Source organism: Camelus dromedarius, chromosome 3 (assembly GCF_036321535.1).
Source record: "Camelus dromedarius isolate mCamDro1 chromosome 3, mCamDro1.pat, whole genome shotgun sequence".
NCBI classification, from domain to species: Eukaryota; Metazoa; Chordata; class Mammalia; order Artiodactyla; family Camelidae; genus Camelus; species Camelus dromedarius.
In genome coordinates this window covers 54677711-54699622 of record NC_087438.1, presented here as the reverse complement: position 1 = coordinate 54699622, position 21912 = coordinate 54677711, and the positions used below count along the sequence as shown (strand labels likewise).

Genomic DNA, 21912 nt, shown 5'->3' with positions numbered 1-21912 from the left:
TCACATACAGTTGTAAGAAATGATACAAAGAGATCACTCATACTCTTCACCCAGTTGCCCCCAATGGTAACATCTTGCAAAACTATAGTGCATTATCACAACCAAGATGCTGATATTGACACAGTCAGATACAGAACATTTCCATCGCCACAAAGTTCCCTCATGTTGCCTTTTATAGCCACATCTATTTCCCTTCCACCCATACCCCCCCCAACCCCTGATAACTGCAATCTGTCCTCCAATATGAAATCTTGTCATTTCAAAAATGTTAGATAAATGGACTCAAATACTACGCAACCTTTTGGGATTGGCTTCTTCCACTCAGTAATTCTCTCGAGAGTCATCCAGGCTGTTGAGAGTATCAATAGCTGGTTCTTTTGTACTGCTGAGTAGTATCCGTGCTAAGGATGTACCATGGTTTGTTTAACCATCCACTCCCTGAAAGATTTCAGAGTCATTTCCATTTGGGCTATTATGAATAAACCTGCTATAAACATTTGTGTAGAGCTCTTATCTTTTAAAGATACACAAGTAAATATTTATGGATCAGATAATATGATGTCTAGGATTTGCTACCAAAAAATTCCAGATTGGGTGAGATACCAAAATAATAAGATTGGCCATTAGTTTGCAAGTGCATTCTATCTCTACTTTTATATATGTTTACAATCTTCCATAATATAAAGTTTAAAAAAAAGACAGTAAGAAAAAATTACTTATCCGACCATTACACACTGACATACATAAACACACAAATTTTCAAAGAAAACTGAAGGTATGATTTGTTATCTTCTGATTTTAGTTCATGCCAAGATGACAGGAGTTCTTTACCTAAAACATAGAGACCACATCTTCCAGTGATCATTACTGTAACATTCACTGTGCCAATTTAGGCAGATCCAACCTAGGCGTCTGTTCACTTTCTTCTGGAAGTTCTTTATTAGGCTGCATGGTTGAGATAATAGGTAGCCCGTAATGTTGGACAAAAGCAGGTAAATAATCACCATAATCAAATGTATGAGAGTCATGAGTGGCTTATCTTCAAAAAAGAGGGTTCATGTCTGACATGAATAGGTCCTTATCATCAAGACAAATGCTGAGAGAACGGAAGTGAGATTACTGAAGATGAAGAGCAACAAACTATGTGAGCACAATCAAGCCTGAAAAAGAAATGAAATGCATTTTATATTATATGAAGGCTGCTTTTGTTTTTGAGCCACTCTGGAGGACAGGATATTATTATCACGCTCAGTCTGCAAGCTAATGGTTCTTTAGTATAATTCTGCAAAATGGTGTCTTCTGTTTGGTGCCACCAATATTCTATCAGCTCATTCTTCCCTAGTGCCATATCACACCCTCCCCTTCACAGCACTGAGGACACCCTATTTTTTTCTCCACATGGGGCCTTACAAAAATGAGGACACACTCTCTGAAAGCAAAGAAGAGCACATAAATACAAACCCACTAACTAAACTGGGATTAAAAGCTAAGACCTCCAAAGTAAATATTCATAATGACTTTCAAATATCAAATTAGTACAATGGCCACAAATGAGTTTCCCTTGCTAGGTCTCTAATGCCCAGACATACATTATGATGAGCAATTCTGAGGCTTAAATAAAGTGTGTTATCAAAAGCAGTTGGGGATACCTGTTCACAGATCAATCCCAGTTGGACAAATCCCACAGGAACATCTAAATGTTACAGCTATGTTGTAGTTTGGTTATATCAAATATCCCTGCCAGTAAGTGGGTCTCACACTTGGTACTGAGACAGCAATGCTTATTGCGATAGGATTTGATCATTACGACCACACTTTGATAAGCAGGAAAAAGATGGCCCAGTAACAGACTGCCTATATGATGCTTAAATGCCTATAAACTAAAAGGTATTAGTCAAGTCCATTAAAAACTATCAGTACACAGATTGATTCAAGTGGTTGGTTTAGGAACTTAGGAATTCTATTAACAGAACAAAATCTATTGACAAGATCATACTAGGAAACTAAGAAAATATGGTTGAGTTCAAAATCTTGTTCATGTGTCACAAATCAGAACACAGAAATGTGGAATTAAAACTCAAAATGACATAGACCACTATGAATTGTGCTTTAGGTTTGCACTGAGGAGATTAAAACAGGGCTGCTAGTGACAGAAAAAGGGAAAAAAAAAGAATCGGGCTCAGGTACATAATGTAAGACATAATTCAGAAGGAGCAGAGAAAAAAGGCACTAAAGTTAAATACATATATATTTTTGGATGTTCCCTTCCTCTCTCCTTTGCTGTCTTCCTTGACTCTCACAACCAAACATTTTCTGGGTCCTGTGGATTCTGATTCTACAGTACATATATTTTTGGCCAGTTTGTGGTCACTGACAAGACACTGAAAGTTAAAACACTAAGCATTCACCTTGACATACTTAAAGGTTAATCTAAAACACTGTATAAAATAAAATGCTCTTGCCAAAAATCTTTATGATGGATTTGTTTATATATCTCATTACATTATCTTTCTTCATAGCAACCACTCCTGCCTGGTCTGCAGAACTGGGATTTTGGAGGGGGTCATTTTTGTGAGCTAAAGTGGTTTCAGAGAAGGGAACATATGAAAGAATGAAGAGGAAATAGAAAGATAGAAGGAAGGCAACAGGGAAAGCATTAAACCTGGAAAAAATTCCAAGAACAAACTGCCCAAGATGAGTTCAGAGACGTGAACAGCCATGTCCGGCAGGAGCTGAGACTGCACAGTGTGGAGGAGAGGGAGATAAAGTCAGATTGGACCCAGGGAGCAGCAGCCATTGAAACCCAGGCCAGGCATTTAGACAACATGCCACAGGCCCTCAGACAGCTATCGCAGGTTTGCACATGGGTAAGGTAAGTACAGCATGGTTAGGAAGATGTGTAATGGGAAGGGGCAGGGGGGAAGGAAACAGAAGTTTTACTAATTGTTCTAGGAGAGGTGATAAAGCTTGATCTAGGAAGGTGACAGCAGGAAGAGAAAGAAAAGGATTAATTTGAGGGGCAGTGTGAAAGATTCATATACTTAAACCTAGTTTTGTCCTCAATTAAAACATAGAAAATGGTCATTTGCAGTCATTGTCAAAGAACTGCTTACGAGATGCTAAGGATTCTTATGCTGATTGGGAGGTAAACTGTCATTATTATGATCAAACACATAAGAGGGCATAAAAATTCTAATGGCTGATAAAGTCATTTTTAAAGGAAGCTTTGATTAAGCTTAACAGAGGCAGGGAAAAATAATATTTTTGATAAAAGTAAAAATTATTTTTAAAGAGACTATGGTTGCAAGGTGATGAGTATTTTTAAATTTCTAAAATAATTAACTGCTGATTTTAGCAAGGCAGTAATAATGAGTTATATGATTAACAAATCATTTTTCTCTACTTTTGCAAATTTACTTTTTATATCTACTTTTGCAGATCTATTTTCTCAAGTTTTTCAGATCACTATTGCAAATCTATTATTAATCAAAAGTTAATTTTTTTTGCAAATGACCTATGAGTAAAAATCTAAAGAATTTTAGATGATGTAAGCTAAACAATCTATTTCTTGGTGATATGCCAACTTTATTTCTATTCTCATTTACCTAATACATTTTTATTGAACACCTACTGTATGATACGTACTGTGCTAGCGCTGGATATACAACGAAGAGGAAAAAAACAGGGTCTGCCCATGTGGGAGCACACAGTATAATGGAAGAGAGACATTAATTTTTTTTGAATCCATGTATATAATTTCAACTTGTAAAAAAGCACTATGAAGGAAAGTTACAGGGTTCTATGAGGGCTTAAAACAGAGAGGCTAAACCAAGCCTGGGTCTGGGAAGATGTTTTACAGGAAACTGTCTTTGAATTGAAATCTGTAAGGAAGTAGAGGAGTGAAATACAAACAACAACAACAACAACAACAAAAAAAACCCAAAAAGGAGGGGAGAGAGAGCTAGAAAAAAAGATGAGCAGAGGGAAAGAATCACTTCTAATACAATGAAAATACTCTCTAACCTGCTGAGTAATCGTGTCCCAGGGTCCCTGCAGCAGCCGCGTCCTGTAGCACTCATGGACGCCTTCCCATATGTCCTTCAGAGCTAAAGGTCTTCCATCTGTGAAGGTGCATGGTAAAGACTGCCAGTTAGTAATCCATTTGACACGATGGTGCTTGGTGTCTGTCTACAAGTGCTGAAAGAATGTTAAGATTTTAAAAAATCTTTAGTAGTACATGTACTATTTATGTATCAAAAGAATGCTATATGAATTACTATTTTCCTCCTGAGGGAAGTTTAAACATTCAAACTTCTCTCTTTTGTAACCATCTAGCAGTTAAATTATCTGTTCCTTTATTGCCTCAAGGAATTTTATAAAATAAATATAATCCAAATGTAGTTGAGAGAGAAATGATAGACAGAAGCATCTGCAAAGGACCAGGCAGACAGACTCACATATTCACAACAGTGTTCTATGGATGTATTTGAACTCTTAACATCTCCTCTAATCCTTAAATCAGAGACCATACACATGCCTCTTTCAACCTCTTGACTGAATATCTGCAATGTTCAAATCACTCTGTTGGGTACCATGCAGAATAGAGATAAGGAAAGCACACAATTTCTCTTAGTAAAGAGAGTTTCCCTACTAGGGAAACTATGACCAGTATCTCAGTAAATACCGATACTAAAATACTAGGTAGAAAGTGGTCACTGCCACAGGAAAACTGCAGTTGTCTGACAGTCCAGAGGAGGGAGACATTAACACCCACCATTTGTGGCAGGTGGAGAAGGGATTGTTGGGGTTGGAGAGGCTTGAAAAGGCTTGGCATGAAGAGATTAACAAAAGCTTTAGTGAACAATAAACCTCCTTTTCTTTCTTTAAGCAACTTCAATTATTCACCTATGTTCATAATCACCCAAATAATGTATTTTATGAAGTACACTATGGTGCAAGGTAAGTGAAGAAACAAGACAACTAGGTTCAGAAAAGAAGGCAGAAAGAGGGAATTACCTATGGACTTTAAAACCACACTCTGCGGAAAAGCAGATGGCTTAATGTTAGAATTTAGTGCTATCTGGCCCCTTCAAAGCCACCAAGTCCTCAAGACTCAAGGGTGTGCTCTTCTCCTTAGGAAAGTAGACAATATAATTTAAAGGAAATTCATCAGCATACTGAATCATTAAGCACAAAAAAGTATTTGGTCATCAGATGCAACAAAACCTGGGGAAATAATCTACTCAAACCCCTCCCCAAATGAAAAGGTATTGCATTCAGACTTAAGGAGTACAAGAAAAGATGTGGGTGGGGTGTGGGAGAGAAGTGCGAGATTTGAAGGCCCAGCTGAGTTTGAATCCTGGTGTTGGCATTTATTCTCTACGTGACTGCAAGTTATCTTGCTTTTAACTTTACCTGAAAAATAGGGATAATAATCCTTTTCAAATCCTGTTCTTGTGAACGGCCTACATCAATGACATACCTAGGACTGTGTCAGGCATACAATAAGAGCTCAATATACGTTAGGTATCTCCTCCTAGCTCCCACTGCACCACTCCAGTAATTCTCATGCTGTAAAGCTGAAAGAGTCACTTACAGGCCATTATTTCTTAGAATCTTCTTGTTGTTTCTATACCATGCACAGCTCCGTTTGCTATAGTAATATACTAATCCCATAGACAGGGCATTTCTCATGTGTGACCTGAAAAGTTGAACTTTTCCTCAACCTTTATTTTCAATAAATAGAAAAAGAATATTTTGATACATTTTCAATAAGTATCTTCATCTTGGCATTTATCTGGCGGCAGGAGACCATTATCTTGTGATAAATAGTTTTATTCCACTGACATTTCCATGTCTGTAAAATGAACAAGATTTATTCATCCAATTAACATTTGAATGTCATGTTTAGCTACGAGTTAAAAACAAGCTGCCTTCAGTATCTGCGTTATATTGTTTTCTGAACACATTTAAAAGAGTAGGGCCAAACTTTACTTTTAAGATAAGCATCACACATTTTCAAAATATGCACGTGCATGTGCACATGTGTGTGTGTGTACTGATGTTGGAAGAGAGAAATAGCATCCTAGGCACAGCAGTATCACGCAGTAACCAAATAATCAAATTATAAAAAGATGACATGCTTTTAGAATAACTTTCAGATGTCAAAGTTAGAAGAAATCAAGTTGAAGAATAATAAAATGTTATTGCTGGTATAATTACTAATTTTATAGACAAGGCAACCAAGGTCTTTAGGCAATACACATCTGCCAAAATTACGCAGACAGTTCATGACTGCACTGGAGCTGGAATCAAGTCTCGGTACTCACAATCCAGTGCTCTTCCTGCTGCTCCGTGCTGCCCCTGAGAGCGAAGACTGCATATGTCCTATCACCACTGCAGTCCTGCTGCACAGTCCTAAGCCTCATTCACACATTGCAAATGCTTTATAAATATTTACTGGATAAATGATAAACGAAAGAATGCCTTCCTTAACTACATGTCCTCTAAAACAAGGAAAGGCTTTGCAGACCTAGAGAAGAATGCTGGGTTTAAAATCTGGGAATCAGTAATGATTTTAATTTTATTCCTTAAAATATTTCAGCAAACAATCTAAGGATGGAGTAAATGGCTTGGATATTACCACTGTCAAAAACCTGTATACTCTGCTGGAAACATTCATACAAAATGCAATGATCAGCAGCCTAGCAACAATGTGGAGAGACCTAAAACAAATGTCATAGAATGTTTCATCAGACGTGATGCTATAATTAAGAGTATTTGTCATAAGTTTTAGGAAACACCAAATTTAGAGGAAAGAAATTTAACATCTTAAATATAGGAATTAAAAAATTAGGAGTTTGGGATTAATAGATACACATTACTATGTATAAAATAGATAAACCATAAGGACCTACTGTATAGCACAGGGAACTATATTCAATTTCTTGTAATGAGCTATAATGGAAAAGGAACTGAAAAAAATATACATATATGTATGTATGTGCATAATTGAATCACTCTGCTATACACATGAAACTATCATTGTAAATCGACTATACTTCAATTAAAAATAAGAATTAAAAAATGATCTGGTCAACTTAGAATAAGAGACAATCACAAGGAGTAAAAAAATAAGTTCAAAATATAGATGCATGACACTCCTTTATGCAGATTTATGAGAGTGCTACCTGCCTGCTACAGAGAACAGTGTTTTTTAAGTGAATGGATGTGATTGCATTCTCCAATGTGTTTACAAAACTGTTTAAAAACACATGTATTAACAATGATCAAATGAGTGCTTGTGCCAGCTACTCTGACAAGAGTGTCGATCTCTTCAGTTTCTGCAGACCATTTACAGTACAGGAGATCTGGGTGACATAGCTTTGTCTCTCACATACAGATATGACAATAATGATTTAATGAAGTATGACGTGGATTCTTTTCTCTAAGCCTTCATCATCAGTTTGCCTAGTCATAGCTCACATCTTCATGACTGAAGACATACAAAAGTTAGTTTTGTGGTCTTTTACTCAAAAACAAAAAATTTTGAATTGATCAGCAATATCTTCAAACACGATATACACAACTGACATACAAAATATATTCAAATATGATTGTAACTCTAATTATTCCAACACCAAAATGGAACCTTCAGAAATCCCACTGAAATCATTGACATGAGATAGTCAAATATATTTGTAAAACCACATCATAAAAATAGAGCTTAAATATGGCAGAAACTTGATGAATTTCATTATTTTGATTCTATCTACCTATTTATGAAAATTGAAGACCCAAACCTTTAACTTAAAATTAAAATGTGGACATAAACAAATACTGGGTTAAATTCATGAAACACATTATTATGTGCCTTCATGTTCCACTGAAGTTATCTTCAATCAAGAACTTTAAGCCCTTTTTAGAGGGTCTATTTTTTCTGTCTGGCCTCAGTCAGAGGAGACATAAGCATACTCAATCAACGACTCCCTAGTTTCAGACCCAAGATATTCGATAGCACCAATTTCAACATGCTTAGAAATCTCATTAATCACACTGAGGCTGAGAACCTCAGTAAAATCCCTTGCATACTTGAAAAATTGAAGTAGAAGCCAAAATAATTTCAGCAGCAACCTACAAAGTGAGCATGGTAAATTAAGGTCATTTATTTAACAAGTGTTTATCGAGTGCCTACTATGTGCCTCTATCACCTGGAATGATAATACACATTCGCACTAGAGGAATATTCTGTCAGCAACCTGAAATGTCAATGACAAAAGAGGAAGAGACAATGGATGAAAAATAGAATAATTAAAAAGTACGATCTTTAGCAACTGCCAGTAGCATTTAATTTAACATTTTCATATAAAATCTCTCAATTGAATAATAACCTACATGTCAAGTAATCTATATATTACTCAAAATGTGCAGCTTTCTAAATTAAACTTCTCAAGGCTATTAGTTTTCATGAATCAAAGAGCAGCATGAGGTATTTCACCAGCACTACCTAACTCCAGTGCAAGCATGCTGAAGTCACCTTTACCCTGTGGTGCATGCTTTCACTGAAAGTTCATAACTCCTAGAAGGAGGATGAGAGAGAGTATAAATTATTCAGTGCGAATTTAGGAATAATATTCTGAGTGTGGTCACTAGAAATAAAAAGGAAAGGGTGGATTTTTCACAATGAAATATGTCACTTTTCAATATACTGCCTTCAAGAGAGCTTCAAAGGATATAAAGATTCATGTCATACTCCACACTGAGGCAGAGATGATGCTCCATCAAAGAGGAAAATTCGTTTTTGCTTCAGTAAGAAAATTACACTGTGATATGAAATGAGTGTTAATTGTTCATGTACATTCTTATCAGCTACAGTGCTGGCTAATTCTGTATTTTTTATTTATTCCCGAGTACATTTTTTCCATTTTGTGTCTGTATTAATCTCAAGGAATCTGAATGAAAATTCCAAAAATATAGATTATGGCAACTTCTCTTTAATGTTTCTTAAATTTTGGTTACTGCATCATGCAGTTAAAAAATGGGCTAAAGAGTTCGAGTCTTAACTCCATAGTTTTCTATGTATCCTTGAATAAATCATTTAACCCCTCTGAGCATGACAGTTTGTATCTGTTATTCTGAGGCTTAAGATACAGAACGCAGCTAGCAGTACTGACAGGTACAACATGCCAAGCCCCACTTCACACACTAGCTCACAAACCTCAAAACTCTATGAAGTAGGTATTACTATTATTATTATTACTCCAAATTTTTTTAATGATGAAAGAAAGGAAACAAAAAGTTCAATAACTTCAGTAAGGTCATGCAGTTAGCAGCAGAGCTGGGAATCAGAACCGAGGCTTTTCAGCTCCAGACCCCATACTTTCACCAGTTCACCATACGTCTCTGTACCCAGGAGCTCTTTGTAAACTATAAAGTGAGATGCACACATTAGTGGTGGTGTCATTTTTATTGTCACTAGTAGTCTCCATCAACATTGCCTAACCTAGGAATATCTAGAATTTTGCCTTTCCTAGGTTTCTTAGTAGGCCAGGCCTACCCTTTCCCTCATCACTGCATGGACAAATCCCAAATTCAGCCAAGGCCTCTCTTCATCACTCCAGCTCAAGGTAATCTCCACCCTCTGAGCCTTGTTTCCCTCCAGCTTTATTGAAATATAATGGATATATAACATTGTATAAGTTTAAGGTGTATGACATGATGATTTGATATATGTGTATATTGTTAATGACTACTACAACAGGTTAGCAAGTCCATCCCCTCACATACTTACCATTTGTGTGTGTGTGTGTGGTTAGAACATTTAAAATCTATTCTCTTCATAACTTTCAAGTATAAAATACAGTATTGTTAACTACAGTCACCATGCTGTACATTGGAGCCTTAGAACTTATTCATGTTATATCCGAAAATCTGTACCCTTTAACCAAAATGTCCTCATTTCTCCTATTCCTTAGCCTCTGTCAACCACTAACCTACTCTCTGCCTGGTGGCAATCTTTACTTCTCTTATGGCCCTTAATATATTCTACTTGTTACAGTGAATTTCTGACCTGTCTCGTTTCCCTCAGTAGACTCAAGTTCCTTGAGAACATCCATCTCTGATTCCTTTATTCACCTTGACATTCCAGAAACATATTCATGCCTTGTGCATAAATATTTTTCAATGGTTGGATAGATGGGTGTTTAACATCATTTCTAGAGCAATTAACACAATTATTACTAGGAATAAAGACAACAATCATGATTAAAAATTCATTGATTAAATGCTTTTAAGTTATGTAAAAAAACCTCTCATACTTATATAAATATAGTAGTAAGTAGAGGAAGATATACTGGATATTTAATTTTTCAGTATCCAAACACAGTTCCCATCTGGGAGAGAAATTCCAAAATAAGTAGAAGATGGAGCCCCATTTCACACCACTAAAGCCAAAGGGAGATAGATAGTCCCTCATCCTGTCATCCCTGCCTTCAGTTGACTCAGTGATCTACCCTTCCAATAAATTCTTTCCTGATTATCATGGTCAGGTTCAATTATTTGCAATCAAGTCTACCTAACTAATATAGCCCAGATAAATGGTTTATAAATCTTGCTGAATATTTATCAATTTTCGAAATTATCAACCCCAATTTTTTAAATACTATATATTTGTCTAGTAATTTTGAGTAGAAAATAAATATAAGACATCTTTCAGTTACATGAGAAAGTTCATGTATGTTGCAATCCATTTTTATGAGAAATTTGCCCAACAGCCCAAAGAGGAGTAATTTGGGGTCACCTTAAACTGTCCACACAGTGTTAAGAACTTATGATAATGTAAGTGATGCTGTAAACTCTCATTTAAATTAAACACTTAACCTAGTAGAAGTACATACAAGACTTTCTTGAGGAATCTGAGTCATAAAATGTCCTATGGGAAGCAACACTGTATCGACAAGACATCAACTCAGATACAACTATTCATCAGAACTCCAAAGATAGTATCACCAGGTGAACATCTACAACATTAGGTCTGCTGGTTCTAAATCAGAATACACTCTACTTTCAATCCTATCCAAAGTATCCTGAGGTTTTGATTCCAACCTCTTGCTGCTCTGGCACACCAGTACTCAGCATTTTGGACTCTTGGCTCTCTTCAAATCTCCGTACCCCCAGAACATGGGCCTGTTCACATCTGTAGCAGCACCCTATCTATTCAACTTGATCTCCTTTCCAAGAATGCAGCCTCCACCTTCTCAGCACAGCACCTAATATATGGACTTGAAAAATTCTGCCTTGACGACTTTAAAGGAGGAGAAAAGCAATACTAAATTCAAGTTGGGAGGCGATTTTCTTCAGCATATTTAAAAAATAAGCTAATGAGTTTTTGTGCTGTGAACACAGTAGGCACTCATGTATGTTTTAATGGATGTTTCAAACAGGGCTTGTTTTGCCAAGAGTAAGCAATGAAATGTTTCTTCTTTATGAGCCACAACACAAACATTTATCTGTCCAAGAAAGTTAAAGTATAGTCTCTTTCAGGTAAGAAAATAAATTTGCCTTGTCATATCCTCTTCCTGGTCTCTGAATCCAAATGAAACCTGCTGCTTTTTGTGTATGTGATGCTTTGTACTAACATGGGGTTTGGGGCTAATTAGCTGTCCCTGTAGTTTTGTTTCACCTTTTCTTTAATATATTTTAAAATCAGGACTTGATTTTTCAGTGGAATTCTTTTGCCATTATGTGTTCTAACCCAGAATCCTACTCCCATTCTAATTCTCCACAATGTTTCAAGCATTTACCTGGTTCAACAAATAATTCTCATTAAATTTCCTCTATTATTTCAGCTTTTCAGTTTGAATATATTGGTATTAGTTGAATATTATTTCACTATTTTTTAATAATGTTGTTTGCTCGTCAAATTTCATTTCAATCCCTAGAATCTCTTTTTAATGCAAGAAAATTCATGTTCCATTGTATTATTATGACTTTGTCTAGATTTACCGTTTACATAAATATAAGTGGCATATATAAACTTTCTTAAAGATTCTCTACAATCAAGCAAGATTCTAAATTATTTGTCAAATCATTTTCTATTTCCTGCTTATTATAATAACTAACTAGAATCATTTTTGCCTTCATCTTTAAGTACCTCTCTAATCCATCTTTCTTTCCTGTTCAACCTTACCCCTCACTGTACTGGAAATGGTCATTTTTCCTGAAAATATATTCTTTCTAGTTCATTTTCTCTGAAATTAAAAAAAAAAAATTTAACATTTCTAACAACGATGCTAAAAAAATCCAAGCTAAATTCCTTTTCCTAAAATTTCATTCTTCCTAATTTCTTCTCATCATTTATTCCCTTTCTGTTTCACTCCGTCATAATTTATGCTCTAGGAAATCCCTCCTTGATCTCATTCACTTTTGCTCACTCTCCTTCACACTTTTATTAGGTCCTCCAACCCCATCCTTCCATTATCCCTTTCAGAGTTTGATCTCAAGATATCTTTCCAGCCATCTCTTCCACAATTCATCTTAAGGAAAACCCCTGCTGCACACCGGCCTCCCCACACACGCCTGCTCTCCAGCCCTGCGGCGTGGCTCTCCCCATTTCTCCCCTTCTCCAAGGCTGTTCCAGCCCCTTCAGAAAAGTCAACCTGTTACGTTCCCTTGAAAACTGTTGAACAGAGCTATGGATATTTTACTTTTATTCTCCAGCTTCCTCCACGCCCCTTCTTTCCTGTTTTCCTGTCATTTTTTTCTATGTACTCCAAAGACGTCCTCCTGTTCCACACCAGGGACAAGCCTCTTCCTCCTCCTCCTTGATGATGTGTACACTTCTCTGATTCCAAACTTCTCATTATTCTTCCTTTGAGCTGGCCTTTATCTTGGTTTGGTTATGCTGCCACTGAGAAGGAATTATTCTTCGGCTATTTCTTTTGCCTTGTTTCTCCATGAGCATCTTTCAGGCGTATAACAAGCAGATAAATCTTATACGTGGAATATCTGGGCTACATTTTTAATTTTATAGTCCTACTCCCCAGGCCAATAATAGAATGGATCTCCAGAAAGAACAGACATTCAGTTGCTGAATGGAAGGAATGTTTCCTTCCCTACTCAAAAGCAGCCCTTCTGACTAATTCAAGAAATACATCAAAACGGTTCCCAAGAAGAGCCCATATGTCAGCACCAAAGAATTAAATATTTTGAAAATGAGAAGAACCACTTGGTCTATTTTTCAATAGAGATTGAGAACAAAGGAAAAGAAGAGAGACAGGGAAGAAATTAATAAGTATTTAAGCTGAAATAAATATAGAACTCTCTAGTTGCAATGAAAGGGAAAACTAGGTAAGCTTAGAACTCTAGTTAAGCTCAAAGCCACTATTATATGCCTAAAGTTTATACCACATTTCTAACACGTGCCATCAGCTTTTGGCCAAAGCCAAGTCCCAAAAAGGGAAAAAAGGGGCCTAAAAAGCGTTGGAATGATAATGTGATGAGCGGTAGATAGAAGCCTTTCACATGATACAAATAATTCTTTAACACAGTGTGCTTCAAAAATAATGGGGGGTGGGGGGAGAAACACAGGCAGACACTTGAAGACATCAGTGCTTTGTGAGAATGTACTTCGATAGACTACAAAACACTATTTGAATGTAAGCTAGTCATTATTACTTGACAGAAGTGCAATTATGTCTCACCCAGTGCTGGGTAGCAAATGGTATTAAGCATGAGCCACTAGCTCTCCCAAAGCTAAAATAGCAAGAGTGGGTAGAGGAAAAAAGAACACTGGGAAGAACTTATTTCTCCTTCTGAATCTATGTTACACCCTGGGGAACTGAGCTCCTGTAATACTCAAGTAGTAGAAACGAGAGGCACCCAGAAACAGACGCTGTCTCAATTTGGCTGTCTGCCTTCAAGGATCAAATAAAAATGTGTGTTTAGAGAAGTGGAACAGCTGCCCATCTAGTCGGTTGCTCACCTTTGAGTCCTCAGGACTTCCCATATTCCGTAGCCAACCATTTCTGCGGTCTCTGAGAAGCACCAGACTAAGGAGTAAAGATAAATAGATGGTTCGGGTCCTAAGTTGCCTGAAGACAACAGCATTACTCCCTTATAACTCATCAGAAAAGTTCAAATAAGGCACCATCACAAGGTTTCCATCTTTGCGCTGCATGCAGAAATGGTTGGAAATTCCTCCTCACCAGTTCATTCAATAAATACTTGTTGATACTGCGCCATAAGTGATATTGTGGGTATTAAAATGAGTAACATAAATAATATATATATATATATATATATATATATATATATATATATATATATATATATATATTATCATATATGTATTACACACACACAGCCATGAATAAAGCTTAACACTTTGTAGGTTGTAGGTACTCACTATTAATTTCCTCCCTCCCTCTTTTTATCTTAAAAGTCCTACCTTCTAACTTACCATTTTAGAGGGGACAAATAAATAATTCTGCTATCAGTGCAACCTGTGATACGATATATGATATGATATGACATGGGAGTGACAAGAGCAAGTGGCATATTAGCTGAATCTTAGGCAATAGTTGGCCTGGTAGACACTGGACATATAGAGGATTAAGAGGTAACCACAGTCAAATAGATTTGCATTTCAAGAAACAGAATAAAGATTTCCTCTGGAATCTAAGCTAGTTGAGTAAAGAAAAGGTAACGTTAATTTAAATGAGAGCTACTTACTACCTGCTTTAAAAAAAAAAAGAGGTACTGGAAGAAAATTCAGAGCAAAGAAGAGAAACTAATTTTTACTAACAGTCAAATGCAAAAGAAATTGTAAGTATCTGTCAAAAACAAGGCTAAGTGAACTATTTTTGAAGCAACAGAAAAAGACCCCTGAGCAAGAAATTTTATAGCCATCCTTTTTCTAGGTCGGAACTCTCTTAGAATGAGACAAAGAAAAATCTGGACCTGGAATAAGAGGAAGATGTTAGGAATCCATTCACCACACTGACAGAGATTTGTTTAACAAACAGATAAAGGGCCAGTGTAATCCCATAACACAGGAAGAGGGAATGGACTGAGAGGAATAAATGAAAAATTATGACTCCAGAATAAAGGGCGATACATTTTTAGAACACTCATTAGGTTAAGTTAGGTAGAAAAGAAAAAAGAAATTATTAGAATATGATAAAGGAAAGAACCGTTTTTTCATGTTTCTCCACAAGAAAACATTCAGTATGCTTTGCAAAAATTAAATTTGATACCTTAATGTGTACCTGAAAAACCGCTAAGTGAATTCCAGAATTTAAAAATCCCTAATGCTCATTCTAAATAACTCAGAACAGAGAGGGTGGAGAACAAGAAATGCTTCCACACAAAATAAATGACTTTTCTGGTTTCTTTTATAAAGGCATAAATGAAGGGCATTCTAAAAATATACAAATAGAACCCCAAAATGCTAGTATTTTTTCTTTAAGAAATAGAAAACCACTATGAAGAAAAGATCTTAGGAAGTATACAAATTTCATTACAACATAATTGGACTTGCAGGAACAATTACCGTGCCGTACTGTAAGGGGAGCTGTTGGCACGTAAGAGCAAAGCACACACATGAGCTCATCCACCAGCCTCGGCAAAACCCACTTGCAGCTAGAAGCAGTCATGTTTCAACACCTCAGATTCCCTAATGCTGACAAGCTAAACAACTTGTTTTGTCTCTGGGAGCTCTCCTCTGGTGATTAACTGCTTATGGTGAATACTAATTATATGAAAGTACAGTATTGAAGAAGTAGTGTTCTATTTCCTCTACCTGCAGCCTCGGCATGGCTTTGAATCTAGAAGGTACCAGGCAGAGCCACTGCAAACCAAAACCAAGAAAGGCATTTCTCTCCCCACCCCCGGTAAATAAATACATCTCCTACTTTTTAGTATAACACAGCTCACTAATACGAAACTTCTTTTAACCTCTGGGCTCCAAACCAAATAGAATTACAATAAAGTGAGTGTTTTTAAGGCCTGTCATAATCATATGGACAAACCTGCAGCAAGAGTTTGTGAATTAGTGAACTATCAGTGTCCTCAAGTCCCCATGTCCCATGTTGAAAATTTACCCCAAATTGTCAGTTCTTAGGAACTGCACCTCAGATTAAAATCTTCTCACTGGGGAGCCTATAAGAATTTGTTCTTGTGTTTTAAATACTAAGTGCTTGTTAAACCACCAACACTGCAAAATTAGAAGACTATTAAACAATATAAGGCAGCAAGTGATTAAATCTACCAAATACACATTCAAAGCAGCTTAAGCTACTTTTTAATTAAAAATAAAATATCACTGGCTAAATTCAGATGTCTTAGCTATCTGAAAAAGGTTACAAGGCTGTTCAAAATGCAAAATGCTGCTAAGTCCAGATAGAAAAGGAGAAGTAGGGTAGGGGTGGGCTGAGTTGGTATCTCATCTTGTCCCTGAGCCCACAGTGGAGGGGCCTCAAAATGCTGACCCAGTTTAGTCAGAGGACATAGGTGGGTGGGGTGGGTGGGGGGGTCCAGGCTGCACAGCAGGGTGAGGACGCCATGTGGCTGCTGATTAAATAAGCTTTATTAGCCAAGGCCTCAGAGGAGACAGGGTGTTTCACCTTCTTGGCAAGGGGAATGAGTTGAGTAACAGCATCCCAAGAAGCTGAGGCACTGGAAATGTATAGATGGCCAGAGGAAATGTTAGTGCTATTTTAAAATATAGCTTCAATGGACAGATAAACAGTTCGTGAAATAATAATTAGTGTTTGGGAAAGAAGACATAGGGACTTTCGAATTAATGGGATGGCTTGCGATTGAAAGAAATTTTTACTGTAAAGTTAGAAGTAAATAAACATTGTAGCTTTAAGTTGTTCCTACTTGTTGAAAGTAAAGAAAAAGGGCCAGGGGGCTTAGTCAACGTTGGGCAGGAAGCCAAGAATCTGAAGCTGAGACTTAAGGCTGGGATGATATCATTCACTCTGAAGTCTTGATACTCTTTCTAAAGTATGAGAAAATTTACTGGTAAAACCTTACCTCACCCACAGTTCTCTTATTTTTAACTCTATTTTTTTCTCTCAAGAATAATTTTCCAAATCTGCTTTCTGCCTTATATGTAAATGTTATGAATTTACATTTAGCTTCCAACATGGTCTTACCTAAAAAGCTTGCCCTGAAGTAAAGCACAGGCACTTGGTAGCTACAGGAATACAAGACATGATACTCATATTTAATCACTTCGGTTGCCGTGGCAGTCTCGGTCACCTCAAAATCATCCAGAGGTGGCTCTAAAGCCTCCTGAAAAACAGCAAATACAAAAACAAAATATGTTTGTCAATAAAAAGAAGTACATTAACACGAAGAGAGAAAGATGAGGTTTTCTTCTTGCAAAATAACAGTTAAATAAATATAGGACTATGAGGTAAGGAAAAGGGAGTTTCCCACATTAATGTTTAACATTTGAGTCCTGGGTAAATAGTAAAACCAGAAAACATTAGCATTAAGTAATTCCAGATTGCTTTCGAGAGACAAAGCAGCTCTGGGTAAAAAAAAAACAGGAAGGAAAAAAAAAGCAAAAAGATCTATTGCAAGAGCAACTGAAAAATCTTTACTGGACAATTTTAGCAACAAGATGATGGCTATACAAGCTACCTTCTTCCCTACCTGTGAAAGCTAAAAACATCCTAACAATTGAACAAGAGACTGTGAAATGTCCCTAAAGATTCTATTGTACTTGCCAAAAGATGATTCATTGTGTGCTGAACAATTCCCAGTTCCATTTTGAATAAGAAAGTTATTTTGCAAGAGGTTGAGTTTGTTAGGTACATTTCAAAACCTGAGATGAATCTGTTTTCTTTATTATTGTGCTATCTTTGGTATATTTCTACAATAAATCTTGATTTATAATAGAGTAGATGGCAAATATTAATGTCAACTTAAACAGGATTTTGTTAACAAAGATGGTTCTAGCCAGCTCACTTCTCACCTAATCATTCTCCACCAGTTGATTTTTTAATTATTATTATGTGTGGGGTTTCTTCAGAATGTATGTTAATGTTTGGAAGCAATTAATTGCACACGTTCAGTCAGAATCTGGTTCCATCCACATTCACTTATTTATTTGGGTTGAAGAGTTTCCTTTGATAGTAAATTAGTGGAGGGAAAGAAGCAGGTTGGTTTGGCTCCATCCTACCTCTCATTAAAACAGTAACTACAACAATGAACAATTGGGAAGAGCTGCAGGAAAGATTTCATACCTTATCAATATGAAATAAGGTTTCCTGTGGAGATAAGTAAAGCCACAGACCACTCTCCAGATCTGTTATCTGCTTTACTAATTCCCCACTCACAGTCAATTCATTGGAGGAGATATTACACTAGATAAATCACAACTGGAGATATTTACAAAGTAGGTTTTCACTAAACTCCAGTAAACACTATCAATTAAATACAGTGAATTAAATAACCAGAGAGAAATCACTGAAATAAATATTCCAGATACAGAAAATTAATACAGTAGCAAGGAAGAGGTTTTTCTCTTTGTATATTTAAATTTTCATTAGGCAAAGAAAAATATGTCTTCTTTTAAAGAAATTCTCTTAACCAAAATTCTTTCTTTTTAGTCAAAGATTAGGTTGTTTAGCATTTATAATTTCTTTTCTTTCTTAACATTATAAAATCATTGTGATTTAAAATATTGCAAACACTGCACAAGAACATTTTAAAAAAAAAGTGAAACTCCCCACATCCCAGCACTGTAGTAACCTCGGATTTGTAATTATTTTTAATAGGTCACTGTGTATTTTTTCAGGCTTTTTAATTTTTTGGTCTACAAACACATAAACACACACACACCCACCTACCCTCTCACACCGGCATTCCCAATTAAATCATGCTGTATACACATATGTTCCTTGATTTGATTTTTTTCACTCAGGGACATACTACCACATGCTGCCATGTCTGTGCTGTAGATTTTGTTTCTTCTTTTAATGGCTTCACTGTATACCAATGTATGACTATGCTGTAGTTTTGTAGGGTTTTTTTAAACATTTCCATCCTGCTGGATATTTTAGATTAACTATAATTTTCTGCTACTACAACTAATGCTGCAGTGAATATCTAAACACATACATCTTTATACACCTCGATTTTTCTATGGTGCAGATTTCAAAAGGTGACATTATTTTACGAGAGGGTATGTACATTTTAAATTTCAATAGATACTGACAATTTGTCCTCAGAAAGAGGCTGTATCAATTTATATTCCCAGCAAAAATGTGTAAGAATGCCCTTTCCCATATCCCATAAATACTGAATATTACTTGTTTTTAATTTTTGTCTATTTGATGAATTTTTAAATGTCAGTTTTTTGTTTTAATTTCTAGTTTCTTGATTACTAGTGAAAGCAAGTATCTACTCATATATTCATTGGTAATTTGTAGTCTTCTGCGATTTGCCTGTTCTTATTCTTTGCCTGTTTTTCTGATACTTAATTTCCACTTTCTTATTGAATTATATAAACTTTTTATATTAGAAATAATAACTTATTACTGGAAATACATACATATAAATACCTGCAGCACAGAAAAACAGAATTATGCAAGGATGTGTGTGACATGTGTGTATGAAATATTTTCACTCAGTTTTAACTTTGTTTCTTGTACATTTTATTATAAAGATTTTTTTTTACTTTAACGTAGTCAAATCTTTTAATGTAGTCAAAGCAGATACATTTTCTATCTGCAGCTTCTGAGTTACCTGTCTTCATTAGAAGGGCTCCTGCTAGGTTCCACTTCATGCTTGAAAGTTAGAAAAGTGTTCAACTCTTTTATTCTACACACACATACTCTCTCTTTCTCTCTCATACACGTGCTTTTAAAATTGACATTTAGATCATTAATCCATACTAATTTTGTTTTTGTGTATAGCGTGAGGTAAGAATTTTTCCCAGATGATTTCTAATAGTCCATCTTTTCCCACTGATTATAATGCCACTTTTACCATAAATTAGCTTTCTGTGTATTTATCCTCTACTCTTCTTTATTGAGCTATTTCTTTTCTTAGACCATCACTGTCCAGTTTGTAAGTAAACACTGAATTGGGTCATTAATTTCTGCATAAAGCTGCAGAAACAGATTGCCTATGACTCAGTCCTGCTAGGGAGGATAAAATTCCTGGAAAGACTGTCCTTCACTCAAACTCAAACTAAGCACTTAGGTATGTTGGGGCTAATACCAGGAACTTTAAACGGGTGATTAATTAGACATAGATCCAGATTCTCTGGAACAGTTAGGAGGTCCAAGGAATAAGAGAGAGGGGACAGAAAAAGCTTCTTAAAGAGCCTATGAGAAGTTTTACTCCAGTCATGGTTCTCACTGGCAGCTGAGTACATTTGTGGGGTTTGAAGGCTAGAGTACCTGTCCTCTAATAGGGAGTGCTGCTATGTCACTCAGGCCCTTGCTCTGGGCAGCTATTTATGGGCAAAGACATTATTGCATCCTTAACTCATACTAACTAAATTGAATTCTTGGCCTGTGTCTGCTAGGATCTTTCTGTCATCCATGGTCACCTATATGATGCCCATGCAAATATCATCCCTTGAAGTTATGCAGTTTGGAAATCTCTAAACTTCTACATATTTTCTGCTTCCCTTTCTCAAAGTGCCAGATGGTTTTAGAACTTCAAGACCAAGGTTCTTGTTTTATTCATCTTTGTATTTCCAGAAACTCTAACACTGAGCTGAGAACCATGGTAAGCAGCATTTTCTATGTCAGTAGCAGATCTGTTTCCTCTCATTTAAGTATATTATAACAAACTTCATAGGTGATTAACCAGCAAGCCTACCCTGACCTAAAGTCTTAAGAGAAGTGAATGGAGGAGTAAAAATGCAAAAGATCACCACAGATGATATACAAATGGCAAACAGGCAAATGAAAAAGATGTTCAATATCATTAGCCATCAGGGAAATGCAAATTAAAAGTAAAATGAGATAGCACAACACATATATCAGAATGGCTAAAATAACAAACAGTGACACCTTCAAATGTTGGTGAAGATGCAGAGCAACTAGATCATTCGTACACTGCTGCTTGGAATATAAAATGGTGCAGCCTCTCTGGAAAACCATATGGCAGTTTCTTATAAAACTAAACATGTAATTACCATACAATCCACCAATTACACTCTTGGGCATTTATCCCAGAGAAATGAAAAACCTGTACACAAATGTTCATAGCAGTTTTATTCAGATTAGCCAAAAATTTGAGACAGTTCATATGTCCCTTAGCAGGTCATGTAACAAACTGTTACACCATCCCACATTGCTCCGCGATGAAACGAGCAAAATGTTGATATACTCAACCACCTGAGTGAATCTCTCAGGAATTATGCAAGTGATAAAAGCCAATCCAAAAAAATTACAGACTGTATGATTCTATTTAGAGAACAGTTCTGAAATGACAAAATTTTAGAAATCAAGAACAGAGAGCAGAGTAGTATTAAGGGGGTGGGTGGAGGGAGTTGGGTATGGTTACAAAAGGGCAACATGAGTCCTTGTGACGGTGGAACTGCTCTATATCTTGACCATGGTGGTAGATAACATGAACCTATACATGCGATAAAGTTGTATACAGCCAAGTATACACACACACACACACAGATCAGTACAATTAAAAGGGGGAAATATGAATAAGATCACTGAATTGTATTGATGCCAATATCCTGGTTGTGATATTACACTATAATTATGCAAGATGTTACCAGTGTGGGAAACTGGATTAAAAGTACATGGGATCTTTCTGATTATTTCTTATTACTGCCTGTGAATCTGTAATTATCTTAGAAATGTCTATTAAAAATGAAAAGGAAAAAATAGCAGAGCAATTTGAGATTTATTAAAAATAAAATAT

At 36.1% G+C, this 21912-nt stretch overlaps 1 protein-coding gene across 4 annotated transcripts in view; it reads right to left on the bottom strand.

Annotated features, from left to right (window-relative positions):
• ATG10 (autophagy related 10) overlaps positions 1–21912 on the bottom strand; it is a 210380-nt gene that overhangs the window by 70025 nt on the left and 118443 nt on the right. For all 4 annotated transcript variants that reach the window (XM_064482095.1, XM_031447564.2, XM_031447570.2 and 1 more), the window contains 2 exons: positions 17160–17298; positions 4024–4121 (listed from right to left, as the gene is read on the bottom strand). In XM_064482095.1, the coding sequence (XP_064338165.1) occupies positions 4024–4121; positions 17160–17298 (237 nt within the window). The remainder of the gene's footprint in view (positions 1–4023; positions 4122–17159; positions 17299–21912) is intronic.